Genomic DNA, 26087 nt, shown 5'->3' on the forward strand with positions numbered 1-26087 from the left:
TTTGGTACTTATAAGGTGTTGTGATCTGGGGAGAGGTGTGATCACTGCTTTCTTGGTCTGCTCTGTGGTCTTTACTCATGAAGGGCCCCTGCTCTCATGCAGTTGTAAGCACTGGTGTTCCTCTTTGCTTTGAAACTGTGAACAGGGTACCTGCACCTTTGTGACCAACTCCCAGCTCTCCTCTCTGCCCTAGAACTGCATGTGGGCAAGAGAGTTGCCAGTCAGTATCAGCTGTACCTAGTGCCACAAAGAGGTCATTGTAATCTTTTTCAGATCAGTTCTTCAAACCTCCCCCTCTCCCTTTTACTCCCAAAGTTGCTGCTGCCGCCGCCATTATTATTGCCACCTGAGGTTTCAGCCTACCAAATTGTTTTGATGATTACTGCTTTGTCATATAGTTTGAGATCTGGTATTGCTAGATTCATTTTATGATGAGTTAGTAGGTCCTTAATTAATGTTTATTGATTGACTGACTGACAGATTTCTAAGCAAAGACTGGAAGACTAGTCTTGTTAGTCATGTTATAGAGGAGGTTTCATATTTGGATAGGAGTTGGACTAGAGGTCCTTATGAACTCTGAGACTCTATGATTCTGGATGGATGAGGGACCAGAAAACCATCAGGATGAGTGCTGAAAAGGCTGCCATCTTTTTTAGTTGAGGCTCCTTGGATTGCTCTCTGCTGGAGCTTCACTTTACACAAAGAAGATGCTGCTAAATCTTTGTTGGTGAAATGGATTTCTGCAAACACTGGACTGTTTCTATAGTGAATGACAAAGTGGAGAGGAGACAGGTTTCTAACATGAATTTCCTTGACATCATTTTCTAGGCATAGGGAAAAAAACCTCTCTCTATTTGATTGTCAACAGTAAGTACACCAAGCATGCTTCTAGATTGGGGCCTGCTGACTTCTTTTCAGCCAAATATTCTCCTTTGAAGTAACTTTGTTGGAAGGTATTTATGGAAAGTCCTATCAGCAGGCAGAAAGGAGGATGAGGGCGCAGCATTTTCTACTCCTGCCTCGGGGCTCATCAGCACTTTGCTCTCCTCTGGGCTTTGTCACCATCTCTATGAAGAATCTGCAAATTCTAAAGAAAAATGTGTTGTCTCATGAACTCGTGTTTCTTCCAGTAGATAAAGAGTCAGGATATATTTTACTTTCAGGGCAGGTTCAGCTGTCTATACTTTTCCCATGTCTGTTTTACCTTCCTCTTATTTCAGATTTCTTAGTTTCTACTTTTCCATAGCCCGTATTCCCCACCCCTACATTCTTCTTTACTTAATATCTATCCATACATTTATGTGCCTGTGTAATTTAGAAAAAGAGTACATTAAGAAATAAAACAGATTACTCACAAGCCAGGCAGGCTGAGAAGAAGCCTAATCACCCCCTGGGCCATGCTGTAGCGCGAACAGTGTGTCCTGGAAGCAGCGCTACACTTTAAGAAGGAGTTAAAAAGCCAAGAAATAGTAAGCCAGGATGAGTAGGCAGAGAAAGCAGAAGACCATCGAAAACTTCTTTGGGGTAAAGGTAGACCACAATACACCCTCAGAAGAAGAAGATAATAACAGGGTCAAAGCTCCGACATCTAAAGCTTCCAAAAAAAATATGAACTGGTCTCAGGCCATGGAAGCTCTCAAAAGGGACTTTGAAGTGAAAGTAGGAGAGATAGAACAAAGATGTAGAGAAAGAGAGGAAGGAATGGAAAGAGAAATGAGAGCAATGCAGGAGAGTCATGAGAAAAAAGTCAACAGTTTGAAAAGCCAAATGGAAAAGGAGATTAAAAAACTGTCTGCTGAAAATAATTGCCTAAGAATTAGGATTGAACAAATGGAAGCTAGTGACCTTATGAGAAACCAAGACACAGTAAAGCAAATCCAATTGATTGAAAAAATAGAGGGCAATGTGAAATATCTCCTTGGAAAAACAGCTGACCTGGAAAATAAATCTAGGAGAGATAATTTGAAAATCATTGGACTACTTGAAAACCATGACCAAACCAAGAGCTTAGACACCATCCTCCGAGAGATTGTGAAGGAAAATTGCCCTGATATTCTAGAAGCAGAAGCTAAAATAGAAATTGAAAGAATCCACCGATCACCTCCTGAAAGAGATCCCAAAAGGAAAACCTCCAGGAATATTATAGCCAAATTCCAGAACTCCCAGGTCAAGGAGAAAATACTGCAAGCAGCTAGAAAAAAGGAATTTAAATACTGTGGAGCTCCAGTAAGGATAAAGCAAGATCTAGCAGCTTCTACATTAAAGGACCGGAGGGCATGGAATATGATATTCCAGAGGGCAAAGGAACTGGGACTACAGCCAAAAATCACGTAACCAGCAAAACTAAGCATCATCTTTCAGAGGCAAACATGGAATTTCAGTGAGAAAGAAGACTTTCAGGCATTTGTTATGAGAAGACCTGAACTGAATAGAAAATTTGACTTTCAAATACAAGACCCTGGAGAAGCATAAAAAGATAAACAGGATTAAAACAACTCTGAGGTACCACCTGACACCTATCAGATTGGCTAAAATGACAAAAAAGGAAGATAATAAATGTTGGAGAGGCTGTGGGAAAATTGGAACACTAATGCATTGTTGGTGGAGCTGTGAGCTGATCCAACCATTCTGGAGAGCAATTTGGAATTATGCCCAAAGGGCAATAAAGCTGTGCATACCCTTTGACCCAGCAATCCCACTTTTAGGTCTTTTGCCCAAAGAAATCATGGAGGGGGGAAAGGGACCCACATGTACAAAAATATTTATAGCTGCTCTTTACGTGGTAGCAAGGAATTGGAAGTTGAGGGGGTGCCCATCAATTGGGGAATGGCTGGACAAGTTGTGGTATATGAATACAATGGAATACTATTGTGCTGTAAGAAACGATGAGCAGGAAGAGTTCAGAGAAACCTGGAGGGTCTTACATGAGCTGATGATGAGTGAGATGAGCAGAACCAGAAGAACATTGTACACAGTATCATCAACATTGAGTGTTGACCTACTGTGATGGACTATATTCTTCTCACCAATGCAATGGTACAGAAGAGTTCCAGGGAACTCATGATAGAAGAGGATCTCCAAATCCAAGAAAAAAAAGAAAGAAAGAACTGTGGAATATAGATGCTGATTGAACCATATTATTTCTTTTGTTTTGGGTGCTGTTGTTTTTTTTTTCTATTTTGAGGTTTTGCATCACTGCTCTGATTCTTTCTCTTGTAACAGGATTAATGTTATTATGTGTATATATATGTGTGTGTGTATATATATATATCTATATGTATATGTATAGAGATATATAGATATAACCTATATCAGATTACCTGCTGTCTAGGGGAGGGGGGGAGGGAGGGGAGGGAGGGAGAAAAATCTGAAATTGGAAAGCTTGTATAAACAAAAGTTGAGAACTATCTTTACATGTAACGGAAAAAATAAAATATCTCATAATAAAAAAAAAGAAGGCAAACAATATGATATCGATTATGCATGTGAATTATGTCAAACATATTTATATATTAGCCATGTTGCAAAAAATCAAGATAAATAAAGTAAATAAAGTATGCTTCCATTTAAAAAAAAAAAAGATAAACAGGAAAAAGACTTCATGAGGGATATTAAAAGATCAAACTGTTAGCATTCCTACATGGGAAGATAAATACTTCGAACTCATAAGAACTATCTCAGTTCTAGTAGTGCTTGAGTTCTAGTGGGTGTGGGGTGGGAATGGAGGAGGAAGAGAAGTTGGAACACAAATTTTGAAAAAATTGATGTTAAAATTTGTTGTTATATATATTTTGGAAAATAAAATTCTATTCAATAAAAAAAATTTAAAAAAAAAGAAATAAAACAGCACCATTTGGTAGAGCATTGGACTCAGATTCCAAAAACCTATGTTTCCGAGCCAACAGTGATGCTTTAAAACTATTGGACCGGGGCAGCTAGGTGGTGTAGTGGATAGAGCACCGGCCCTGGAGTCAGGAGTACCTGAGTTCAAATCCGGTCTCAGACACTTAACACTTACTAGCTGTGTGACCCTGGGCAAGTCACTTAACCCCAATTGCCTCACTAAAAAAAAACAAAAACAAACAAAACAAAAAAACTATTGGACCACAGGTAAATCACTTAGGCTCTTTGAAACCATTTCTTTAAAATGGGGATAATGATAATTGTGCTGCTTCCCTAAAGGCTTATTGTAGAGCTAAGTGGTTTATAAATGTATATTTATAAATATGTATTTTATATATGTTTATAAACTATATACTTTATAGGGGATATAGTTTATATTTTTAACATATATTTATAAATAAATATATGCACATTTATTTATTTTGAGCCATGAGAGTATTTTATGATTTTCTGGTTACATGTAAAGATAGTTTTCAATATTTGTATTTATAAGATTTTGAGATTCAAATTTTTCTCCCTCCGTCCCTTCCCTCCCCAAGACAGAAAGCAGTCTGATATAGGTTATATACATACAATCATACTAAACATTTCTGCATTAGTCATGTTGTGAAAGAAGAATCAGAACAAAAGGGGAAACACCCTCCCAAAAAATTAAAAAGAATAAATAATAAAAAAATTTTTTTAAAGTAGAAACAATACGGTTCCATCTGCATTCAGATTCCACAGTTCTTTTTTTCTGGATGTGGAGAGCATTTTCTATCATGAGTTCTTTGAATTGTCTTGGATCATTGAACTTCTGAGAAGAGCTATTTCTGTTACTGTATACAATGTTCTCCTGGTTCTGCTCGCTTCCAGGTGTTATATAAATGTGACTTAGGTTTAATCTTAATTTGAGGTTGTATGCCTCAGAAAGAATACAAAGATCAATTCGAGAAATATTTTATTCATGAAAAAATTTCTCTTCTGACACAAATCTGTTATTTAATATAGGAGATTAATCTGAAAAATGAACAGTTATTAAGTTGAATATAATTTAATAAAGTTAAACTCTAGTATTTCCATATGTAAAAAGAGTAGATAGTGTTGGGACAACTCTACATAATCACCTTCCTACGTTATTTATTCTTGGTCCTCAGCTTTTTCCTGTCCTTGGATTTTTAATTACTAATCTAACCCCCACATGGCTTATTGAAACATTTAGGAATTCCCTTTGGCATGCTTCCTGCTTCTTCCCTCCTGGTTCCTCAACATGAAGGAGGAGCATATACATTGTCAGTACATCGTGGAGGAAGGCTTTACAGATTCTTCCCCTTGAATCACTCAGCCCACAGGGCCACCAGATATATTTGGTTATTGTGTTTTCCAGCTCTATAAGGTAGTCCTTCAGTAGTTTGATTTGTATGGCACTGAATAAGTAAATAAATTTAGGTAGTTTTGTCATTTGTATTACATTGACTCAGTCTCTCCATAAGCAATTAATATTTCTCCATTATGATCAGTAAAAAGGCCTTGAATTTTTCTGTGTTTGTAGGCTTTTTAATGCCCTAATACGTGGTCAATTTTTGTGAAGTTATTATGGACAGCTATAGAATAGGTATACACTTTTCTGTTGCCATTTGGTATTCTCCAGAGAACCATCATATCTAACTTTTCTAAAATTCTATTAATGTCCCTAACCTCTTTCTTGTTTATTTTATGGTTAGAATTATCTAAGTTTTTCGAGGACAAAATGAGGTCCCCCCTACTCTAACTTTTACTGTTTATTTCTTCCTATAATTCATTTTCCTTTAAGAATTTGGATGCTGTGTCATTTGGTGCAATGAGGATTAAGTGAGTTGCTCAGGGTCACACAGCTAGTAAGTGTCAAGTATCTGAGGCTGGGTTTGAACTCAGGTCCTCCTGAATCCAGGGCCAGTGGTTTATCCACTGCACCACCTAGCTGCCCCGGTATGTCAGATTTTCTACTTGGCTTTTGTATAAATTTTTTTCATCAGGAATGGTTAGAATTTCTCTGTTTTCATTAAATCCTATTTCCCCCCCTTTGGGATCATATTCAATTTTGCTGGATAGGTTATTCTTTTTTCCCTTAATAATATTTTTTCCAATTACATGTAAAGATAGTTTTCATCATTCATTTTTTATAAGATTTTGAGTTCCAAATTTTTCTCCCTCCCTTTCATCTCCCCTACCTAAGACAGCAAACAATCTGACATAGGTTATATATGTACAATCATGTTAAACATATTTGCACATTAGTCATGTTGTGAAAGAAGAATCAGAACAAAAGGGAAAAACCACAACAAAGAAAAAAACAACCAAAAAAGTGAAAATGGTATGCTTTGATCTGCATTCAGACTCCATAGTTCTTTCTCTGGAGGTAGATAGTATTTTCCATCATGTGTGCTTTGGAATTGTCTTGGATCATTGTATTACTGAGAAGAGCTAAGTCTTTCATACCTGATCATCACACAGTGTTGCCGTTACCATGTACAATGTTCTCCTGGTTCTCTTCACTTCATTCAGTAGCAGTTCATGGATAGGTTATTCTTGATTATAAACCTAAATCCTTTGCCTTCTGAAACATCTTATTCCAACCTCTCTGTTTTTTTATGGTGGTGACTACTCAATCTTTTGTAATCCTGACTGTGGTTCCTCAATATTTAATTCACTCTTTCTGGCTGTTTATAATATTTAGCTCTGGATTTTGGCTATAACATTCCAGAAAGTTTTATATGAGGGTTCCTTTCAGGAGATGACTGGTAGATTCTTGCACTTTCGTTCTTCAACATCTAGGTAGGTTTTTTAAAAATGATTTCTTGAAATATTATGTCTGTATTATTTTTTTGTTGTTCATAGATTTCAGATGGTGCAGTGATTCTTTTTTGTTTTGAGGTAATTAGGATTAAGTGGCTTGCCCAGAGTCACACAGGTAGTAAGTGTCTGAGACTGGGGTTGAAGTCCTCCTGGCTTCAGGGCCAGTGAGCTCTCTACTGCGCCACCTAGCTGCCCCCCTTGTGCAGTGATTCTTAAATGATCTTTCCTAGATGTGTTTTCCAGATCAGTTGTTTTTGCTATGAGATATTTCACATTTTCTCCTTTTTTTTTTAAAGCCTTTGACATTGTTTTATTATTTCATGGTGTCTCATGCAATCATTAGCTTCCATTTGGCCATTTCTAATATTTTCTTCAGTGGGGTTTTTCAGTGGCTTCCTCTCATTTTCAAGATCAAATACAAAATTGTCTCTTTGGCTTTTAACCATTATCTATCCTCTTCCTACCTTCCTGGTCTTCTGCTTTACTCCCCTCTAGGTGCTCTGCGCTTCAGTTACACTGTCCTCCTTACTGTTCAAACATGCTCCATCTCTCAGTTCCAGGTATTTTCACTGGCTGTCCTCCATACCAGGAATACTCTTCCCTTCTCATCTCTACCTCCTGGCTTCCCTTTCCTAATCCCGTCTAATGTTAGTGCCTCCCTCTGTAATCATCTCCAATTTGCATACATCTTCTTTGTATATAGTTGCTTTCATGTTGTCTCCCCTATTAGCTTCTTGACAGCAAGGACTGTTTTTTGCCTTTCTTTGTATCCCTAGTGCTTAACACAGTCCCTGACACAGCATGTGCTTTATAGATGCTAGTTGACTACCTAACCAATGTTGGATAATATTTTTTTTAAGTGTAAAATTTTTATTTTCGGTTCCAAATTCTCTCCCTCCCTTCATCCCCCTCCCCTGAGTAGGAAAGCAAGAAATAAGTTATTTATTATACATTTGAAGCCATAATATATATATATATATATACATATATATATATATATATTAGCCAAGTTGCAAAAAAAAAAAAGGCAGCAAGAAAAATAAAGAGAAAAATAGATACTTCATTCTGCCCTGAGAGTCCATCAGTTCTCTATCTGGAGGTGGAGAGCATTTATCATCATGAGTCCCTTAGAATTGTCATGGGTCATTGTGCTAATCAGAGTTCCTAAGTCTTTCACAATTGATTATCATTATAATATTGCTATTACTGCGTAAATTATTCTCCTGGTTCTTGTCAGTTCAATTTGTGTCAATTCATAAAAGTCTTCCCATGCTTTCTGAAACCATCTTGTTCATTATTTCTTATAGCACAATAGTATTCTATCACAATCATATGCCACAACTTGTTCAGCCATTTCCCAGTTGATGAAAATTCCCGATTTCCAGTTCTTTGCCACCACAAAAAGAACTACTATAAATATTTTGTACAAATAGGTCCTTTTCCCTTTTCTTTGATCTCTTTGGGATACAGACCTGGTAGAGGTATTACTGGGTCAAAGGGTATGCAGTTTTATAGCCCTTTGGGCATAGGTCCAAACTGTTCTCCAGAATGGTTGGACCAGTTCATAACTTGATTAATAATGCATTAGCCTACCTATTTTTCCATCTCCTCCCCAGCATTTGTTCTTTTCTGTCATCTTAACCAATCGGATGTGTGTGAGGTGGTACCTCAGTTGTTTTCAGTTGCATTTCTCTGATGATTAGTGATTAGAGCATTTTTTTATATAACTCTAGATAGCTTTGGTTTCTTTTTTTTTTTTAATTGCCTCATATCCTTTGACCATTTTATCAATTGGGGAATGGCTCCTCTTATATAAATATGACTCATTTTCTGTATAGTTGAGAAATGGTACCTTATCAAAGAAACTTGCTCTAAAATTCCCCTGCCCCCCATTTTCTTGCTTCCCTTTTAATTTGGGTTGTATCGATTTCATTTGTGCAAAAACTTTAATTTCATGTAATCAAAATTTTCCATTTTACCTCTCATGATCCCCTCTCTCTTGTTTGGTCATAAACTTCCCCCTGACCACAAATCTGACAGGTAAATTTTTCCATGCTCCCCTAATTTGCTGATGCTATCGCCCCTTATGACATTGGATAAACTTTTGTACGCCAGCATAATTTATGTGGACATCCTTTCTTTATTTTAATTTATTTCCCATTTTTTCATTAACTATTTCTCATTTCTTCAGCATCATGTGCATGTCATGTCTTTTTCTCAATTTTATTCTGTCTTTGTATTTTGATTTTTAGGCTAACAAGTATTTTGTCTAGCTGTACATAAAGAGTTGATTGAGGAATGATTGCCACATCAGTAATGAGTCATTTCCTGTGAGTGTGTGTGTGAGAATCTGTTTCATTTCTGTGCTATCACTTAGTATGCTTCATGTCCAGCACCTTCCCTGGTGACATTTATATAGCCCTTAAAATCTGCCATGTGCTTTACATACATGTTCTCCTTGATGAGCACAGCAAGCCCTGTGAATTAGCCTCTTGACTTGCCCATGATCACAAAGCTGATAAGCATTAGAATTGGGATTTGGCCCCATCTTCTTGACTTCAAGCACAGTATGCTTTCCACTATACCATTCTGCCTTGGAGGGCTTTTCGTCACCACGGCTCACTCTACTGAGTCCCCTGAGTGTGCTTCTCACTGAGTGACTCTAGTCCTTCAGCTGCACCCTCAGCTCAGATACTGCTGTGGTTATTCAAAAGCAGTGCCCTAGAACTGGCAGAAGCCTCCCAGTTCTGGTCCATTATCACCTCATTTCTGACCTTCTACCTCCTCCCAGGCAGGAAGTCAGAAAGGAGAACTCCTTGGTGAGAAACCGCACCCTTATTCATGATGCTGATCCAGTGTTTCCAGGTCAGACCGTATCTAACAACAAATCTCTCTGGGTTTCAGATTTCCATAGTTTTTTTAAATGATTAAGTTGTTCATATTGATTTGCACAAATAAGTGACTGGGGAAAGGCACAATCTGTGTTAACCCAAAAAGAGATCTCTTTGGGTCATACCTTAGGAATTTGTGCTTGGACCTCTGCTGTTTAACATTGTTGTCCATTCTTCGCTATTCTCAGCAATACAGTGATCCAAGACAGTTCTGAATAACTTATGATGAAAAATACTCTCTATTTCTAGAGAAAGAACTGATGCATTCTGAATAAAGAGTGAAGCATATATTTTTCTTTATTTTTCTTAGGTTTGGGTTTAGGTTGGGTTTTTTTTTTTTGGTCTGTGTTTTCTTTCACAGCATGACTAACGTGTAGATGTTTTGTTTGACTGCACACATATAACCTATATCAAATTGCTTGCCTTCTCAGTAGGGGGGATGGGAAAGAATTTAGAACTCAGAATTTAAAAATGAATGTCAGTAATTGTTTTTATACATAAATGGGGGGAAATAAAATATTAACTTAAATATTTTTGTTAGTGACCTGTGTAAAGGCCTAGATGGCATGCTTATCAGACTTGTAGATGGCACAAAGCTAAGAGATGACTAACATATAGATGATAGAGTTGGGATGGGGGGGGAATTGACAGACTAATTAGATAAAATTCAGTAGGAATAAATTTAAAGGCTTACACTTAGGTTAAAGTTTGCAAATGTGAGATGAGAAAGTCATGGCTAGACAGCCCTCTGATTTAAACTCAGCTTTTCCCCTGTACTCCGTAGGCCTGCCTCTATTGGTCCATTTGGTCTCCAAGTCCCATCCATCCCCACAGCTTATTGAACGTCACTTAAGAGCTAAAGGGTCTTACTTAGCATCTTAGAGTTAGCAGTAACATCAGAGGTTATTTAGTCTAACCCTTTGCCAAAGCATAAGTACTATCAATTAAAACCCCCCTTTAAGACTGCCTGTGACAGGGAACTTTCAAGATGACCCATTATGTTGTTACCATTTTTGCTTTATTTAAAAAGCCTTGGTTGTTCTAGCAAGTCCTGGCTTCTTTTTTTCATTTACATAACAATTTACCTTGTGTGTTCAGAAAGCTCTAACTGGGGATATTTCTTAAAATCATATTTGAGGGGGCGGCTAGGTGGACACTTACTAGCTGTGTGACCCTGGGCAAGTCATTTAACCCCTATTGTCCCACAACACCCCCCCCAAAAAAAACCCAACAAAAAATCATATTTGACTATTAAATTCTAGATCTCTGAACTAGGTTGAACCAAAGCTGGCCTAATGAATGTAGTGATGGGCTGACTTTTCAAGATCTTTCCCCTCAGTAAGGAGCCCTGCAAGTACCTAGGAGTTCCCAGACAGAGCTAGGAAGTTTGGGGGGGGGGTATTTTTACTGGTCTTGTAATTTCTACAGTTCAGGGAGCTTCCAGTGAGGAGCATCCTTCACCAGTGCAAATCAACATCTTCTTTACAATTGGATATACTCATTATTAATCATGTGCAGTAAAAATCACGACACCCTTTAAGATTTCACGTTTGCACAAAGGGAGGCTTGTGCTTCCCCATACCAGCTTGTTTTTAGGGGGCAGCATGAGAGAGTGACTAGATGGAGGGCTCACGCAGCACTGGGAGAGGCCTGGGCTAGAATTCTGGCCTCCCTTACAACTACCAATTGTGTGACTGTTGACAGGTCACCTAATTTAGTCAAGCTTCCATTTCCTTATCTGTAAAATAAGGCTAGCAGTGCCATTAGTGCCTGACTCACAAAGTCCTGGGGAATCTCAGGTGAGATCATGTATGTGAAGTGTTTTGCAAACCTCAAAGTGCTGAACAAATATCAGTTGAATAATTGTTATTAAATCATAGCTATGAGTGTATCATTGTTTAGATTCCAGAATCTTTTCTGATGACTTTTGCTAACTCCAACATAGTCGAGATATAACCTGTCTTCTTTCTCTCACAAGAGATTGGCCTCCTAAAACATGATAATGTGAATGTTTGATCTACCGTGCGCTCCTGAGGTAAAATATTTCCCTAATTTGATGCTCATTCCTCTCCGTCATTACATGAGCATTTATTTGTGGGCATTGTGCTAAAAGGCAAACCATGGCTACTGCTTTCAAGGAGCTCACATTCTGATGGGACAGATAATATATATGTAAATATTTATGCACTCGTATGATATATAAAGTGTAAATGAAAGGTAAATCTCAGAAGGAAGTAGAGGTGATAGAGGTGAGGTGTAGGCTAAGGTGAAATTAGAGATTTCTGGGTGAGGAAAGAACATGTATCATCAGGACATTTGCTCCTTGATAGTTAGTGTTCAGTTGGACACCTGTGGTTGGTGCTTCTGTTGGCTATGTGGGTAGCGCCTTTTGTGTACAGAGATGGTGCTTTTTATCCACCTGTGGCTGTAGCAGTGTGGGGAATGTTCAGGCTAGGCCCACCCGTCCTTCGGCCGTTGGGCTGAGCAATGGCACACATCAGAATGAAGGAACTCTTGGTGTTGGCAACACACTGAATTAGACATTGTGTGGTCTGTAGATTTGATGATTTCTAAGGGCCCTTCTGGCTCTCAGTCTCTGATCCCATGAACTCGACATCCATCACTATCCTGTGACTGTCACTTAGAAGATTCTCATGATGTTTAGCAAGTGGGAAAGATGTGAAAATGACCCATCTTGAGTATACATGGGAAGGAAGGGACAGGCCAAAAGGCATTCACCACCTTGCCCTAGTCTGTAGTTCTGGGCTGACCTTGAAGCACTTTTGTTCATCTCTAGGGGCACCTATGCAGAATACCACCAGAATGGACATGTCCTTCTCTGAGCAGTTTAGGATATTCTTTTTCCTAATAGGCATGAACAGACTCCCCAGAGTCACCTCAGAGGACTTTCCCTGAAGTCACCCCATTGATTCTTAGGGTTCAAGTTAGAGGATCCTTTATCCCGCAGAGAGGGAGGGCTCAGGCATGGATTCATTGGTGTCTGGAATTCCAAGGGAGGTACTGGCTCTGCAGCTTAGGACCTGAAGCAGTGGCCTGTGCTGCCGGAGAGGTTAGTGCTCAGCGTCACAGGGCCTGCGTACATCCTTCGTAGGAACCTCTGTCCAGGCCTTTCTGTTAGGTTGCACATTATTGGGCTCAATTACTTAGAAATTTATCAGGGAAAAAAAATTTAATTCTTTGACTAATTCAGTAACTTGACCTTTGCCATGACTCTCTACAAAAAGGTGTGAAAACTTCTGTACTAAAAGTTGTTTGGAAACAGCAAGTATCACTTCTAAGTGATGGTTTGGCAAGACTAGGTTTTTAGGATTTCAGGCAGTGCTGTTCGAGTGACCCATGACCTCTGTTCCCTGATCTCCATTCTCTGAAATAAGGTCACCGTGCATATCCCTTGGAAATTGAGAAAATCTGTTTTAAGAGTTTGCTTTGCTTTGCTTTGTTGTCACCAAACAGAAAGAAGAAGGGAAGGTTCAAGGGCAGCTTAATAAGTCTGACTCCGCCCAGTACGTGAGAGAGCTGGAAGAGCAGATAGCGGAACTGCATCACGAGGTGAGTGAGGTGCGGGGGATTGACAGCCCCTTGTCATCCTCTCCTCTTTCTCTTCCCGACCTCCATGTCTTAAGGTCATGTTCATGCTTACTGATCATAAGACTTTGAGGCTAAAGACCTGCTGTGAATTATTCATCATAAACCAACTAATATTTTTAAATATTATCTTGATATCTAATTTTTGTTCCTTTGAAGATTTTTTTCAATTAATCTATTGAAGCCCCAACTTGAGAATTTGTTTTCTCAACTCTCCTGCTCTTTCAGGAGTAACTTACAATATTTAAAGTTATCTTATTTCAAATTTTCATATGAAGTAGTTTTTGTTATAGTTAGAAAATAATCTGTTTTCTTACATGCAGATTCACAGGTCTTTGCAGTGACTCTATAATGTCCTATAAGCCTGTAGAAGAGATGTGTGGTGGGTGTTTACCGTTGGGGGCAGAGGGAAGTCTTTCTACCCTGTCACCTCTCTCCCCTTATGCTGGTATTACTGAGATTGCAAAAAAGGATACTTGCTTAATATCAGTTAACAGATTTCTTAGTATGTGAACACTTTTAAACTGGCACCACCTTGAATCTGTGAAATTCTCAGGAAATTTTCAAGTATCTTTACCGTTGCTGTGGTATTAACCTAGACAAGTTGGATTTTCTTTTCATTAAAATTCAGCATGTGAGGTTTTTGCCTCTACCATGTAATTTTTGGCATTTATCGCTTTGTTAACTTTTGGGTTAGCAGGATATAGGTAGTATCATTTTATGTCTTTAAGACAGGTTTTTGTATTTAATATTCCTTATTTGATTGTACCATATACTTTATATGGAGTAACCATTTTATTATTTTTAAATTGCACTAAAGAAAATAAAGTAATATCAGCTTACTATTACAGGTTTTGAAATTACAGATGCTAAATAAAGCTCATTTGGCCCCAAAGTGAGGTTGAACTCTTAGGAACAAAAGCTTTCACATCAGTTTGCAACCCACTTCATTTCCATTTAAAGGCTGAGAGACCTGCGCCCTTGCGTTTTACAGGAAAGGTAAACAATCTTGGACTTTCTTGGATGGATTAAAGAGTAAATTCCAAAGGTAGAATAGGTAGACTCTTTTACATTTGGGCTCTTCCTAGAAAATGCTGATTATGAGATTTCTGCCTAGAGCCACTTCCTGCTTTCTAGGCAGCAGGATAGTGGTCAAAGGATCCCCGGCTTTGGAGTCCGCAGACTTGTCTGAAGTACTGGCTCTCCTGGTGATCTGGGGCAAGTCACTGATTCTCTGACCCTCAGGCCCCTCCTTTGTAAAATGGGGAGAATGATTCTCATATAATGTAGGTATCTCCCAAGGTGGTGGTTTGAATCAGATGAGATGGAGGACACAGGAAAGTCCTGCACAGGGTCAAGCGTTACATCGGTGTAAGCTCCTCAGGGCATTGTGGCTGGCTTGCAGGGCATTTGGACCCTTGACTGCTTTTCCTCTCTAGTGTTGCTTTCTTTGGGACCTTTCTTTGCTTCCAAATGTGTCTCTCAGAAGGTGGGCAGAAAGAAAAGCCGCAATTGAAATTAGCCAACATTACCTGTTGGTTCAGTAACAGCAAGAGGGGAAGCAACTTTTTAAAATATTCTCTGAATTTTAGAGTAATTGAAACATGATCATTCTTTGAAGAGCTATGTAGTTTTTGTAGAAAACTATCAAGTCACATGTGGGTTAATCTAATTAACAGCCATGCTTGTTTTTATTACTGCAAAGTCGAATTTGTTAAGCACATAGATCTAGAGCTTTGGGTCTGAAGAGGTAGAGGAAAACATCATTATTGGATGACCACACATGAAGTTTGAGGGGCCCGGGATCTTTAAACACAGAAAACAAAGACCCGTATTTGTACAGCACTTTTTAGGACGGTTTCTGAGTTAGGCATTGTGGCACTCCTGTAACGCCTCCTCATGGGCAACCGAAAACTAGCTGGGGAGCTCTGAGCAGTGAAGCTGATGGGGTGTTCACAGAGAGCCCCTCCCCCCAGCACTGTGGGGGGCGGGCGAGGAGGCAAATCAGTCCCTCAGGGAGCTAATAACACATTTAAGGGCTAAGGGCTCAGTGTCACACAAAGATAATGAGTGGACCAATAGGGCAGGTGGTTGATGCTCCCTTTCCAGAAGCGATGGTTCTGTCGGTTTGATGACCAGGGAAAACGGGAGAGCCAGTGAGAGGAAGGACTGCTCATTTCATCAGCGTCTGCCTCGTCCACCAACAGGGTATAGCCTGCTTACAGCTTAGGAGGTGGTCCCCGAGTGTGGCAGGGCCACCCTGGGGGTGTGGTTCTCTACATGGCTATGTCGGTCTTCCAGCCGCAGACATGCTGCCACCATAAGGTCCATCCTCCAGGCCTTTCTCCCTCAGTACTAACCTATGACCACTTCTCCACTGAGTCACCTCTGAGTTGGGAGAATTCCATATGTACTTAAAATATGGAAATCTCATGCCCATACAGGTATAATTTTGATGAAGGGAATTGAAATACACAGAGTACAAGTCTATCTCCTTTTTTTTACCCTCAAATAACCGTTTAGAACAAGAATTTACTTCCAGGAAATTATTTCTGTTTCATTTGGCTAAACCTAGAGCCTTGTGTCAGCAACATAATAACCACATTATTTTTTATAACTTTTCAAAAATATTTTAATCCTCTAACAATAGATCATTATTTTCTTAAATACAAAGTATTATTCACTGAGGGATTTTTTAAAGGTATTTTATAGTTCATAGTACATAGTAAGCACTTAAATGCATGTTGCTTGATTTTTCTGATCAAGTGTTAATATGTTTATAAGTTTCAGGTTTTTCACTAAAATATTAAAAATTTCAAGCCCCATCACCACCGCCCCCAACCCAAAGTTTTGATTCCCATGGATTTATGACTAAAATCACTACTTTCTGTGCCAGTGAAATGTTACAAGCTACTTCTTAGGGGGAAAAAATGCCTCATTTGAAGGGAATGTATGAGTTCTGAGGAAAATTTGCCTCACAGTGGAAAAAGAGAATAGTCTTTTCTAATCTCTCTGGTTTTATATTTGCACTCACCACTAGAATTGGCCAGAGCCTTTGAACTGCAGCTTGGAAAACAACTTTGAAAGTGTGTTGCAATGTCTTGTCAGTGTAAGGGTTCTCCTTCTCAGTCTGACCTGTTAGTGGCCTCTTTGCTTGATCTGCTTGATGATCTTTGATTGCACTTCTCCAAATGCTGAAGGAAACGTTGAGACAAACTTGCAAGTTCATCTTCCTGCAGATAGGGCCGTGCTGTGCATGTCAAACTGACCACAGCCACTCACTTTGTTCATGTGTGTCCAGGAAGATGAAATGCCTAACCTCCTCTTCTGTACCTTAGAAGTGACGGTAGTAGTGTGACTACCCACATAGAGATTCGAATCAGAGTTTAAATTCTTGGCTGAAGCTTAGCACAGATATCATGCTTTCAACATACCAGTGTTATTCCTGCAAAAAAAAAGATTTTAGAAGATGATTTGCTACCTTTTATTCTAGATATTCTAATATAACCCTGCTATACCAACATAGACCAAGAGTTGACAGAAGCACTATGAGCTAGTGATAGAAGAGAAACTAGCCTAAGTTGGAGTCTTGCCACTGACACATCCTGGACAAACCTCTCACCTTCTCAGGCAACTATCTGAGACCCTAAATTACAGCAAAGATGCCGGCCTACACTGGCGGAGCATTTTCTCACTGGGAGCTTCCTTTACCAGTAATGAAAAAAGATATATATATTTGCATTAAAATGGAAATAAATAGACTTGGATTTTTTTTTTAAGTATGCCAGTCTCTTAGAGGGGAGTGACAGTGTGTTGTTAGTGGATAGGCGAACCTTGGAGACAGGAAAATCTAGAGTCAGATCCACAGACCCAGTGCTTGCTTACCTACTGGCCCCAGTCATTCTCTGAGAACTCTGTGGTAGAGAGAAGTTGCCTTGCATGATGTAGAGGGAATTTCCATACACTGTTGGAAGGCATTCTAATATGTCCTATGCCACCGGTAGAGTTATGCTGTTAAACCCAGCAGCTTTTGCAGAGTTAGTGCCCAAGTTGTCCCTTGAAGGAAGGTAGGGATTTCGATGGATGAGATCATAGGATTGTAGGGTAAGAGGTGAAAGGGACCATAGAGGTAAAGGACATGGAAATTGGAGTCAGAAGACTGGGGATTAAGAGCTGTCTGTGCCACTTACTACCCATCGCTTTTGTTTCTCTGGGTCTCCATTTCCTCATGTGGTTTGGGTTTGTCGTCGTTGTTGTTTGAGAAAGCAACCTGGACTGGAGAAGCCTTCTCACAAGTTCCGTCTAGCTCTAAGTCTATGATCCAGTGCTTGAACCCTACCCCCCCCCCAATTTTATGAGGAGGTAAATGATATGGGAAGAAGGTAGAGCAAGAGTGAAGGAAAGAGTAATTCATTTTGGTCAAAATATAGAGTGCACAACAGAGAAGTGATGTGGTCAGAAGACTGCATAGTCAGCAATGGGAAGGATGGCGCAGTAGATAGAACACCTGCCCTGGATTCAGGAGGACCTGAATTCAAATTTGGCCTCAGACACTTGACACTAGCTGTGTGACCCTGGGCAAGTCACTTAACCCTCATTGCCCTGGGGAAAAAAAAAAGAAAAAAATAGATAATGTCAGTGGAGTTTTCCTACTACGTCATCCTTTCTCTCACCTCACCTTAACTTAACCCCCACTACCACCAAATCTGAAATTATTTCATAAATGCCCCGAAAAGTCTTTTCACATTACTTCTTTTCAGTTGAAAGAAAACTTTTTTTTTTTTTGGCAGCAGTCAAGCACTATATGACCTCCCCTCCATTTCTCTCTGTCCTCCAGGAGGACATAAAAAAAAACCAGTTTTAATTAATTTCTGGGCTATACAACCAACCAGACTCACTACATTTTTAATTTCCTTCATATTCATAGTAAAAAAAAAAAAGAATGGAAAAGAAATGGAAAAAATAATGAAGGTCCTAGAGGAAAGAATGAAAACATGTCTTCTCCCTCATAGCAGAGAGAAGGGAGCCTGCTAGGGCAGAAGGTTGTATACATTATTGGATGTAGTCCTTGTCTCTGGTGTTCTTGACTATTTGTCTTTGTCACAAGGGGAAATTCAGTTAGCAATAGGAATGGACAGTTTCTAGCTCCAAAAGATCAAAACATCACACATATACATGTGCATATTTATTTAAGGGCTACCAGAAAAAAGAATGAAAATACTTTTATTTGTATAAAGTGAGAGTTTCCACTTCCATCTCAATTAATATAATCAAACACAAAAGGCTCAGACATCTCTGAATCAATCAGTCAGTCAGTAAATCAAAAGTAGACCAGATGTGAATAAGGCCTTAATCAGTTTGAAAGAATCATGGGGGCTTTGGGATGATGCTACCAAGAACGTATCTTGTGATTGGCTGAGTCAGGCATACATCTGGGCCTACATTTAACATAGCAAGTTAGTTTGGAATAACAATTCCAAAATCAGTCAGTTCAGTACTGATTGGCTTCAGAAGTGCAGGAATCCTGGAAGAGAATTTACCTATGAGGGGAGGAGGAAGAAGGGAAAGAATTCTCTCTCCTTGCTACTTCCTCACCCTCTTAACCTCTCTCCATCCATCTCCCTCTGTCTCTTCCTCCCTTACTGACCCAGTGATACCCTTGTGAAGTTTAAAAGGTCAGAAGATAGAGTTCTATATTGGTAGCAGTTAAGGTAGTATTCACAGGAGCCATAATCAGTGTCATTAGAGCAGAAGAGGCTAAAAAAAGGCTAAAGGCTAAAAGAAGTGTGGATGGGTGGATGGACGGACGGATGGACGGACGGATGGGTGGATGGATGGAATGATAGCTTCCTCAGGAGCTGAGAGACACACAAAGAATGAACTAAATGCACCAAGGCAAGGCAGATTTAGGACTCTACAAGGACATTGACCCTTGGATCCCAACAGAGAGCTACATCTAAGGGAAGCTTTGTGAGGACTCCAGGAAGAGGAAAAAAAGACTCCTAGTAACCAGGAGCTGGAAGTTTACCTTTTGGCCCCAAGTTCTTTCTAAATTAAAAGCCCGCCCTCCCCAGGGACTTTACATGTACAAGGTTTGAAGGGATGATTCTATAACAACTGTCCTTGCTATAACTGCTTAGTAAATATCCTTTCTAATAACTATTCCTAATTAACTAAACTCCAACTAACTCTAGTTAATTAGTAGTGTTAGAAATGCCAGTGACCCTTTAGATTTATCTCTAGAACCCTATGGGATAAATAGTTATAAAGGCCTCTGGGCACTCTGCCTGGCAATTCAAGTAAGAATCGGGGAAGTGGCCCTGGAAGAGGATACAGTATATATTATAAACAGAATTCTTCTGTATCAGAGTCTTTAATATGACTAGATAGCCATCCATTTTCTAAGTAATTAGAATGTTCAGAATGAAGCAAAAATAGTAAACTTTACAATTTACAAAAGAACTTAAGTAGTATATTATTCTAAGCTTTTTAAAGAACTTAAATGTGGTTTTATAAAATAATAATAGTATTAAATATAGAAAATATACACATAGGATAAGTAAAGAACACACTATGAATCATTGTTGAATTTTTCTTATAAAATATAATTTAGGGGGCAGCTAGGTGGCGCAGTGGATAGAGCACCGGCCCTGGAGTCAGTGGGACCTGAGTTCAAATCCATCTTCAGACACTTGACACTAGCTGTGTGACCCTGGACAAGTCACTTAACTCTCATTGCCCTGCCCCCCCCCCCCAGTGTGATTTCATATACTTTAAAATCATATATAGTATTTGGGGACAAAAGCTACTATGACTGTGTCTCCAAAGATTTATTCTCATTTTCATCAGTATTTAATGTTGTAGTTTCTTCTAGATGATTGTGTGAAGTGAGGCCTGTTCTCTTCTTTGTTCTTACAGAGTTGGGGAGATCAATTGTTAATTATGAATGCTGATGCTACTAGCAGAAATTTATTTAGCCCTAGACCCGAGCTATGGTCCCTGCATTCAACTAGTCTTTGAGCCTTGGGCAAGTCACTCTCTGGTCTTATTTAGTCTTTTGCAGAATGGGAACCCACCCACACACCCTTCCTTTGACCCCACAGGAGAGGGCATTCTTGAAATTAGGCCACTAAGTATTGCATTTATTTTATCAGAAATCTTTAGTTCTTTGTAGCAGCCAGCTAGACATTTTAGAAATTGAATTTGAAATACAGAAGTACTAAAAGCATTTCTGAAACTTCTTAAATTCTTGTGTGCTGATAGTTCTTCTGACATCTGCCAGTTAGTATAGAATGCCATCTTCTCTGGGTCGTATACATGATTAATTGCCACCAACAAGGATGAAAAGAAAAAGTCATCCATACAAGACAATGGCTTTCCTTAAGCCTTCTCTGTTTCCTACTAAATTGAAGAGGGCGTATGACCTAAGAAAGAATTAAATGAGATAAGGTTTCATCCTCTATATCCAGTTACAAAGTTGTTTAATTATTGGCCTCTGTGGTTCTTGGAACCTCTTTTTTCACTTAATTCAATCTGAATGGAATTCATTGATTTATAAAACTGTGAGTTCCACATTGCTTATTTGTAGGCTGCCTTTGTTTCCTCTTAGATCTTTGCGGGGGCAGGGGGGGGGGGTTGCTTGTTTTTTGTTTTTTCCTGTGAGCCAATTGGGGTTAAGCAACTTGCCCAGGGTGACACAGCTAGGAAGTGTCAAGTGTCTGAGGCTAGATTTGAACTCAGGTCCTCCTGACTCCAGGGCCAGTGCTCTATCCACTCCACCACCTAGCTGCCCCTGTTTCCTATAAGATCTTAACAAAACTCAGGTGTGTTACCTCGTTTATAAGAGTGGTACCCAAGATTAGAGTTGACATTCTTACCCACAGGCTATATCAATAGACCACAGACTACCTCTGGAGACAGAAATATGGTCCAGAAATAATGCTTTCTCTCTGTACTTATGGATTTTTTTAGAACCTATTTAGAAACATCTAATTCTTTTGTGTTAATGCTTTATTTAGAAGCTCAATAAATTTCTCTGTAAACTAACAAATTGTTCTGAGTTGTCACTGCTAGCATTCTCTTATTGTAAACGCTTAATAGCTAACGAAAGCTATTTAATTATATTGGAATTTCATAGCATATGACACAGGAGTTCATTTAAGGTTTAATCCAAGTTCAGTGCCTTTTACCTACAAAGTCTTGTGTTTGTAGTTTTAAATGAATGCTTACCATTTACTGCAGGTGTTCAGAGAATTGATCAGGAAACATGCTGTGGCTGCTATTCCTGATTACCTGAAATAGTCATGTCATGCCCTCTAAAAACCATATAACTTAATTGTATGAGATATTTTTTTTCTTCTTAGAGTACAAGTACGGTATAGAAAATCAGTCAGACGGCAAACATTTATTAGCTATCACTGTGTGCCAGGCACTAGGCTGAGCCCTGGAAATGTAAAACTATCCTTACCCCCAGGGAGCTCATACAGTGTTCTCATGAGGGAAGGCAGCACATGCCAAGGTCTCTGGCACTGGGCCTCCTAGGGAAAGCTCGGAGAGCAGCCTGGAGAGGAGGGAGACACAGGTGCCCCGAGCACCCTCCTTAAATGCAGGCCATCCAGCAGGCAGGAGAGGCTGCCAGGGTGGAGGGTGTGTGAAAATTTTACCTGAAGGTTTCAATCATGGAATTTTAGAACTGGGATCTGTCTTGGACAATCTGTAGTTCAAGTCTTTATTTTACTGATAAGTAAACTCAGTGCTGCCATTGGTTAAGTGACTTGCCCAGTCAATGTAGCTGGATAGTGACTAATCCAGGACTGAAACCCATCCAGTATTTTGTTATATTGGGGCTGGAGGGGATGTATGTCATAGGACATAAAGATATCTTACGTCTTTCTAAGTTTTATACTCCTTAAAGCTTTAAATTGCACCAGGAACACTGTGTAGCCACTACTTCTCCAAACCCTTCCTGAGTATTCAATAGCACTCTCAGATGAAAATCCCAAATCGAGTTAATGGAAATCCACTCTCACTCATCTTCTTTGCCTTTCTTTCAGAGGCAGGCCATGGCTTCTATGCCATCCAAGGCTGGGGAATTTGTCTGACTTGACCCTTCAGATTCTGCTCCAATTTCCAGTGGGTGCTACTAAGATGACTAAGCTTTTAAGTTAGGGTGGATGATATGGAAAAAGATATTTCTGAGCCTTTGTGTTTGGTATCTCCAGAAACAAGTAATTAGATAAAAGTAAGAAACTCTTTGAAATATCCATTTGAGCTCTAGAAAGAGGGATAGAAATGAGTTCAAGCTGTTAAGGAAGTTCTTTCTGTAGAGATTAGGGTGTAATCAGTGACAAGACCTTCAATAGTTGCCTCTGAAAGTTGGTATCTAACTGCAGGATTATGTCACTTCCCATTCCTTCCCTTTCAGCAAACTCAGTTCTTCAGTGTGGATCAGGTGCCTACTCTGGGCTGAGTGCTCGAGATTCAAAAGCAAAACTGAGATCGTTCTCTGCCCTCAGGGAGGTTACCTTCTATTGGACTTTCCCTGTCCCCCCCAAGTACAGAGAAAGGGTGAAAACCCTTCTGCCGAGTGAGTCCAAGTTCTAGTTGCTGCTTATTGTACATGGTGTTTTCATGTGTACCTTAAAAAGCAAGATGTTAAAAGAAACACTGATAAATAACGGATCAGTTTTATGTATTCTGATTTTAGCCTCTTCCTGCTTTCGATAAAGTTATATTGATACCATTTGGATAGAAATCTGTTCGGAATGCTGATGTGATCATGGACTAGGGGAACTCGCATTGAAGGACTCCCAAATAGAAGGAGAGAACCAGCAGGGCCCGGTGCCTCTGAAACCAAAGGAAAAGAGAGCATGACAGAGGAGGAGAGGATGGGTCCAGCATGAGGGCTTTTAAGTGGCCTTTGGTGTCGGTGGTTAGGAGGTGATGCGGGGGGCCTTTCAAGCTGGGATCAGAAGCCGTTACAAGGTGTCAGTCAGGGAGTGAGAACACGGCTTCACCAACTATGGACAAATTCCAGCCATGCTGCTCCCCTCCCAGCTGGACCTCCAGAAACCAGGTCATTCTGGAGCTAGGCAGCTTAGCTTGGAAGACCCCCGTGCTGGGGTTCAGCTGCCCTGCATGCCCTTGACCCTCTTTCTACGCTGTTGCCCTGCCCTGCTCTCTCAGTGCTTCTTGCTCTGTTGCTCTGCAGCTGCCCAATGGCTCGCCCTTCTCTGTGACTTCTCAGACCAGACACACTTCCCTCAGGTTGTCTTCTCCATTAAATCTCGAGCTCATTGAGAGCAGGGGTTGTCTCTTTTCTATTTCTATCTCTGGGGCTTAGCACAGTGCCTAGAACTTATTAAGTGCTTAATAAATGCTTTTTCATTTATTCCTCCTTATAAGAGGAGGATGCGGGGAAGATAGAAGCCGGGCAGGGTCAAAGGAAAGCGTCCTCATCTCTCTTTCTTCTGGGTCCTTCCCATCTGCTTACGTAACTCAGTCTTTCCAATTAAGAAAGGAAGGAAGGGAGAGAGGGAAGTCTTAGAAGAGACAGAAGGAAGGACCCATCGAGAAGTCAGTCTCAGTGAGGAGGAGAGGGAACGAATAAAGGAAGCAACAAAGAAGGAGATGATGATATTGGAAAGCTTATGGATCGTGGAGGAGGGAGCAGGAGGGAGCTCACTCTGGTTAGCCTCCATCTTTTCAGAAAAGCAAAAAGAGGCTATCATCTTTGATAAGTTTGCATGAGAGGAAAAAGAAAAAAGAGTCAGGATAGTGGCCATGAGGAATGAGATTTTTTTAAATCAATGCAAGAGGCAGCTAGGTGGCATAGTGGATGGGACGCTGCCCAGGGACTGGAGTCAGGAGGACCTGAGTTCAGATGCAGCCTCAGACACTTGATACTTATGTGACCCTGGACAAGTCACTTAACCCTGATTCCCCCCCCCCAAAAAAAATTAATGTAAATTGAGCCCAAGGAATATTAAGTAGCATCAAGAACTCAACTGAGTTTGTCTGCCATGATTAGTGATATTTGCTTTATAATACAGGAGAGTGAATAAATCTGAGGAAAAAAGAAAGGGTAGTTAGGAGAATATGGATACTTTTGATGAGGCTAGCTGTCTACTTCTCTATACCTACCACAGCCCCTGAGAGCTCGCTGTCCACCTAGGGAGAAAAGCAGCAGTTAAGAATACACAGGCCGTCTGTCCACAGGAAGTGTGAGGTCAGAGGAGAGAGAATGAGAGCGAGCGAGAGCACTTGGGACTGGAGCATTGGAGGAGGGTCTGAGGCATTCTTTATAGGGATATTGACCCAGGCCCCTAAGGAAATGTTAAGTAGTTACTGCATATCCACCAGTACTGTGAAAACAGAAGAGTACCATAAATCCCCCCATAAAACTCTGTTAGCGGGGCAGCTAGGTGGCGCAGTGGATAGAGCACTGGCCCTGAACTCAGGAGGACCTGAGTTCAAATCCAGCCTCAGACACGTAACAATGACTAGCTGTGTGACCATAGGCAAGTCACTTAACCCCAATTGCCTCACAAAAAACCAAAAAACAAAAAAAACCCCTCTGTTAGGTGGCACCTGACAGATATATTGGAAAGGCTATTTAATGTGGCAGTGAGCAGGTCCTGAATTCTAATGATCCCTTTTATTCCAAATGTCACCTCTTTGGACCCCATGACCATCTACACTGGCAACATCATACCAGCCTTGACGTCCACACTGGTGAGCCCAGGATTGAGACTTTGCAGCCAGGAACTATTCAGAGAACTTTGGCTCTGAGGAACCAAGACTTCCACAAGCATTTATTTAAAGTTGTGAAGGGTGGCAGTAAAGTGAGGTACGAGGTATCCACAAACCCAAAGTAAACCTGAGAGGTCTTCAAGCCATGAATGTGCATTCATAGCCAGTAGGTGCCAGTGGATGTAGGGTTGGTAATAGGCAGCATTCCTCACAGCCAAAACTATTTTTTTATTAACTAAGACAGCTAGACAGAATTGCTGTTGTAATAACATAGCAGAGGGGGCAGCTAGGTGATGCAGTGGATAAAGCGCCAGCCCTAGATTCAGAAGGACCTGAATTCAAGTCCAGCCTCAGACACTTGATACTTACTAGCTGTGTGACCTTGGGCAAGTCACTTAACTCCCATGGCCCCCTTCTCCCAAAGAAAAGAAAAGAAAGAAATAACACAGCAGCTTCTTTGTGGTGATTTATATACCAATTGATCACACATTACTTATCACAGCTTAGAGTGTAAATTGTAATTATTTGACTGGTGGGCAGGATTTGCCACAGTGATTCTAACCTTGGAACCTACAGTATTGCTGTTCTCTGCTCTCATTACTTGGAGAAACTTAAATGTGTCTGTGATAGTTTGATCTTTAATGTAAAAACTTAGGTGTAACATTCATCAAAAATGTTTAATTATACCCCGTACTTGTCAAGCACGTAGTGAGGGAGATTGTAGAGAAAGGATAACTCTCCCCACTCCCCATCCCCAGACACACAAATAGATATATGCTAAGTACATGACGAGATAAAACGTAGACTGAGTCCTTAAGCCATGAGAAGGCAAAGGAGCAGGCCGTGTTGGGCATGAAGGACTTCCTGAAAAAAATGAATTGATCCAGTTTTTACAAGAAAGAGTAGAGGGAGGGAGGCAGCTAGATGGCGCAGTGGTTAAAGCACTGGCCCTGGATTCAGGAGTACCTGAGTTCAAATCCGGCCTCAGATACTTGACACTTACTACCTGTGTGACCGTGGGCAAGTCACTTAACCCCCTATTGCCTGCAAAAAAAAAAAAAATTATGGTTAAGAAAGAGTAGAGGGATCTAGGCTGGCAGAGAGAAAGAGGTGATATTATGT

The 26087-nt window shown here is 40.1% G+C and overlaps 1 protein-coding gene across 9 annotated transcripts in view; it reads left to right on the plus strand.

The window, feature by feature from the left end:
- EVI5 (ecotropic viral integration site 5) overlaps window positions 1–26087 on the plus strand; it is a 251225-nt gene that overhangs the window by 173233 nt on the left and 51905 nt on the right. For all 9 annotated transcript variants that reach the window (XM_044001522.1, XM_044001517.1, XM_044001521.1 and 6 more), the window contains one exon: window positions 13083–13178. In XM_044001522.1, the coding sequence (XP_043857457.1) occupies window positions 13083–13178 (96 nt within the window). The remainder of the gene's footprint in view (window positions 1–13082; window positions 13179–26087) is intronic.

The sequence above is a fragment of the Dromiciops gliroides genome, chromosome 4, assembly GCF_019393635.1.
Source record: "Dromiciops gliroides isolate mDroGli1 chromosome 4, mDroGli1.pri, whole genome shotgun sequence".
NCBI classification, from domain to species: Eukaryota; Metazoa; Chordata; class Mammalia; order Microbiotheria; family Microbiotheriidae; genus Dromiciops; species Dromiciops gliroides.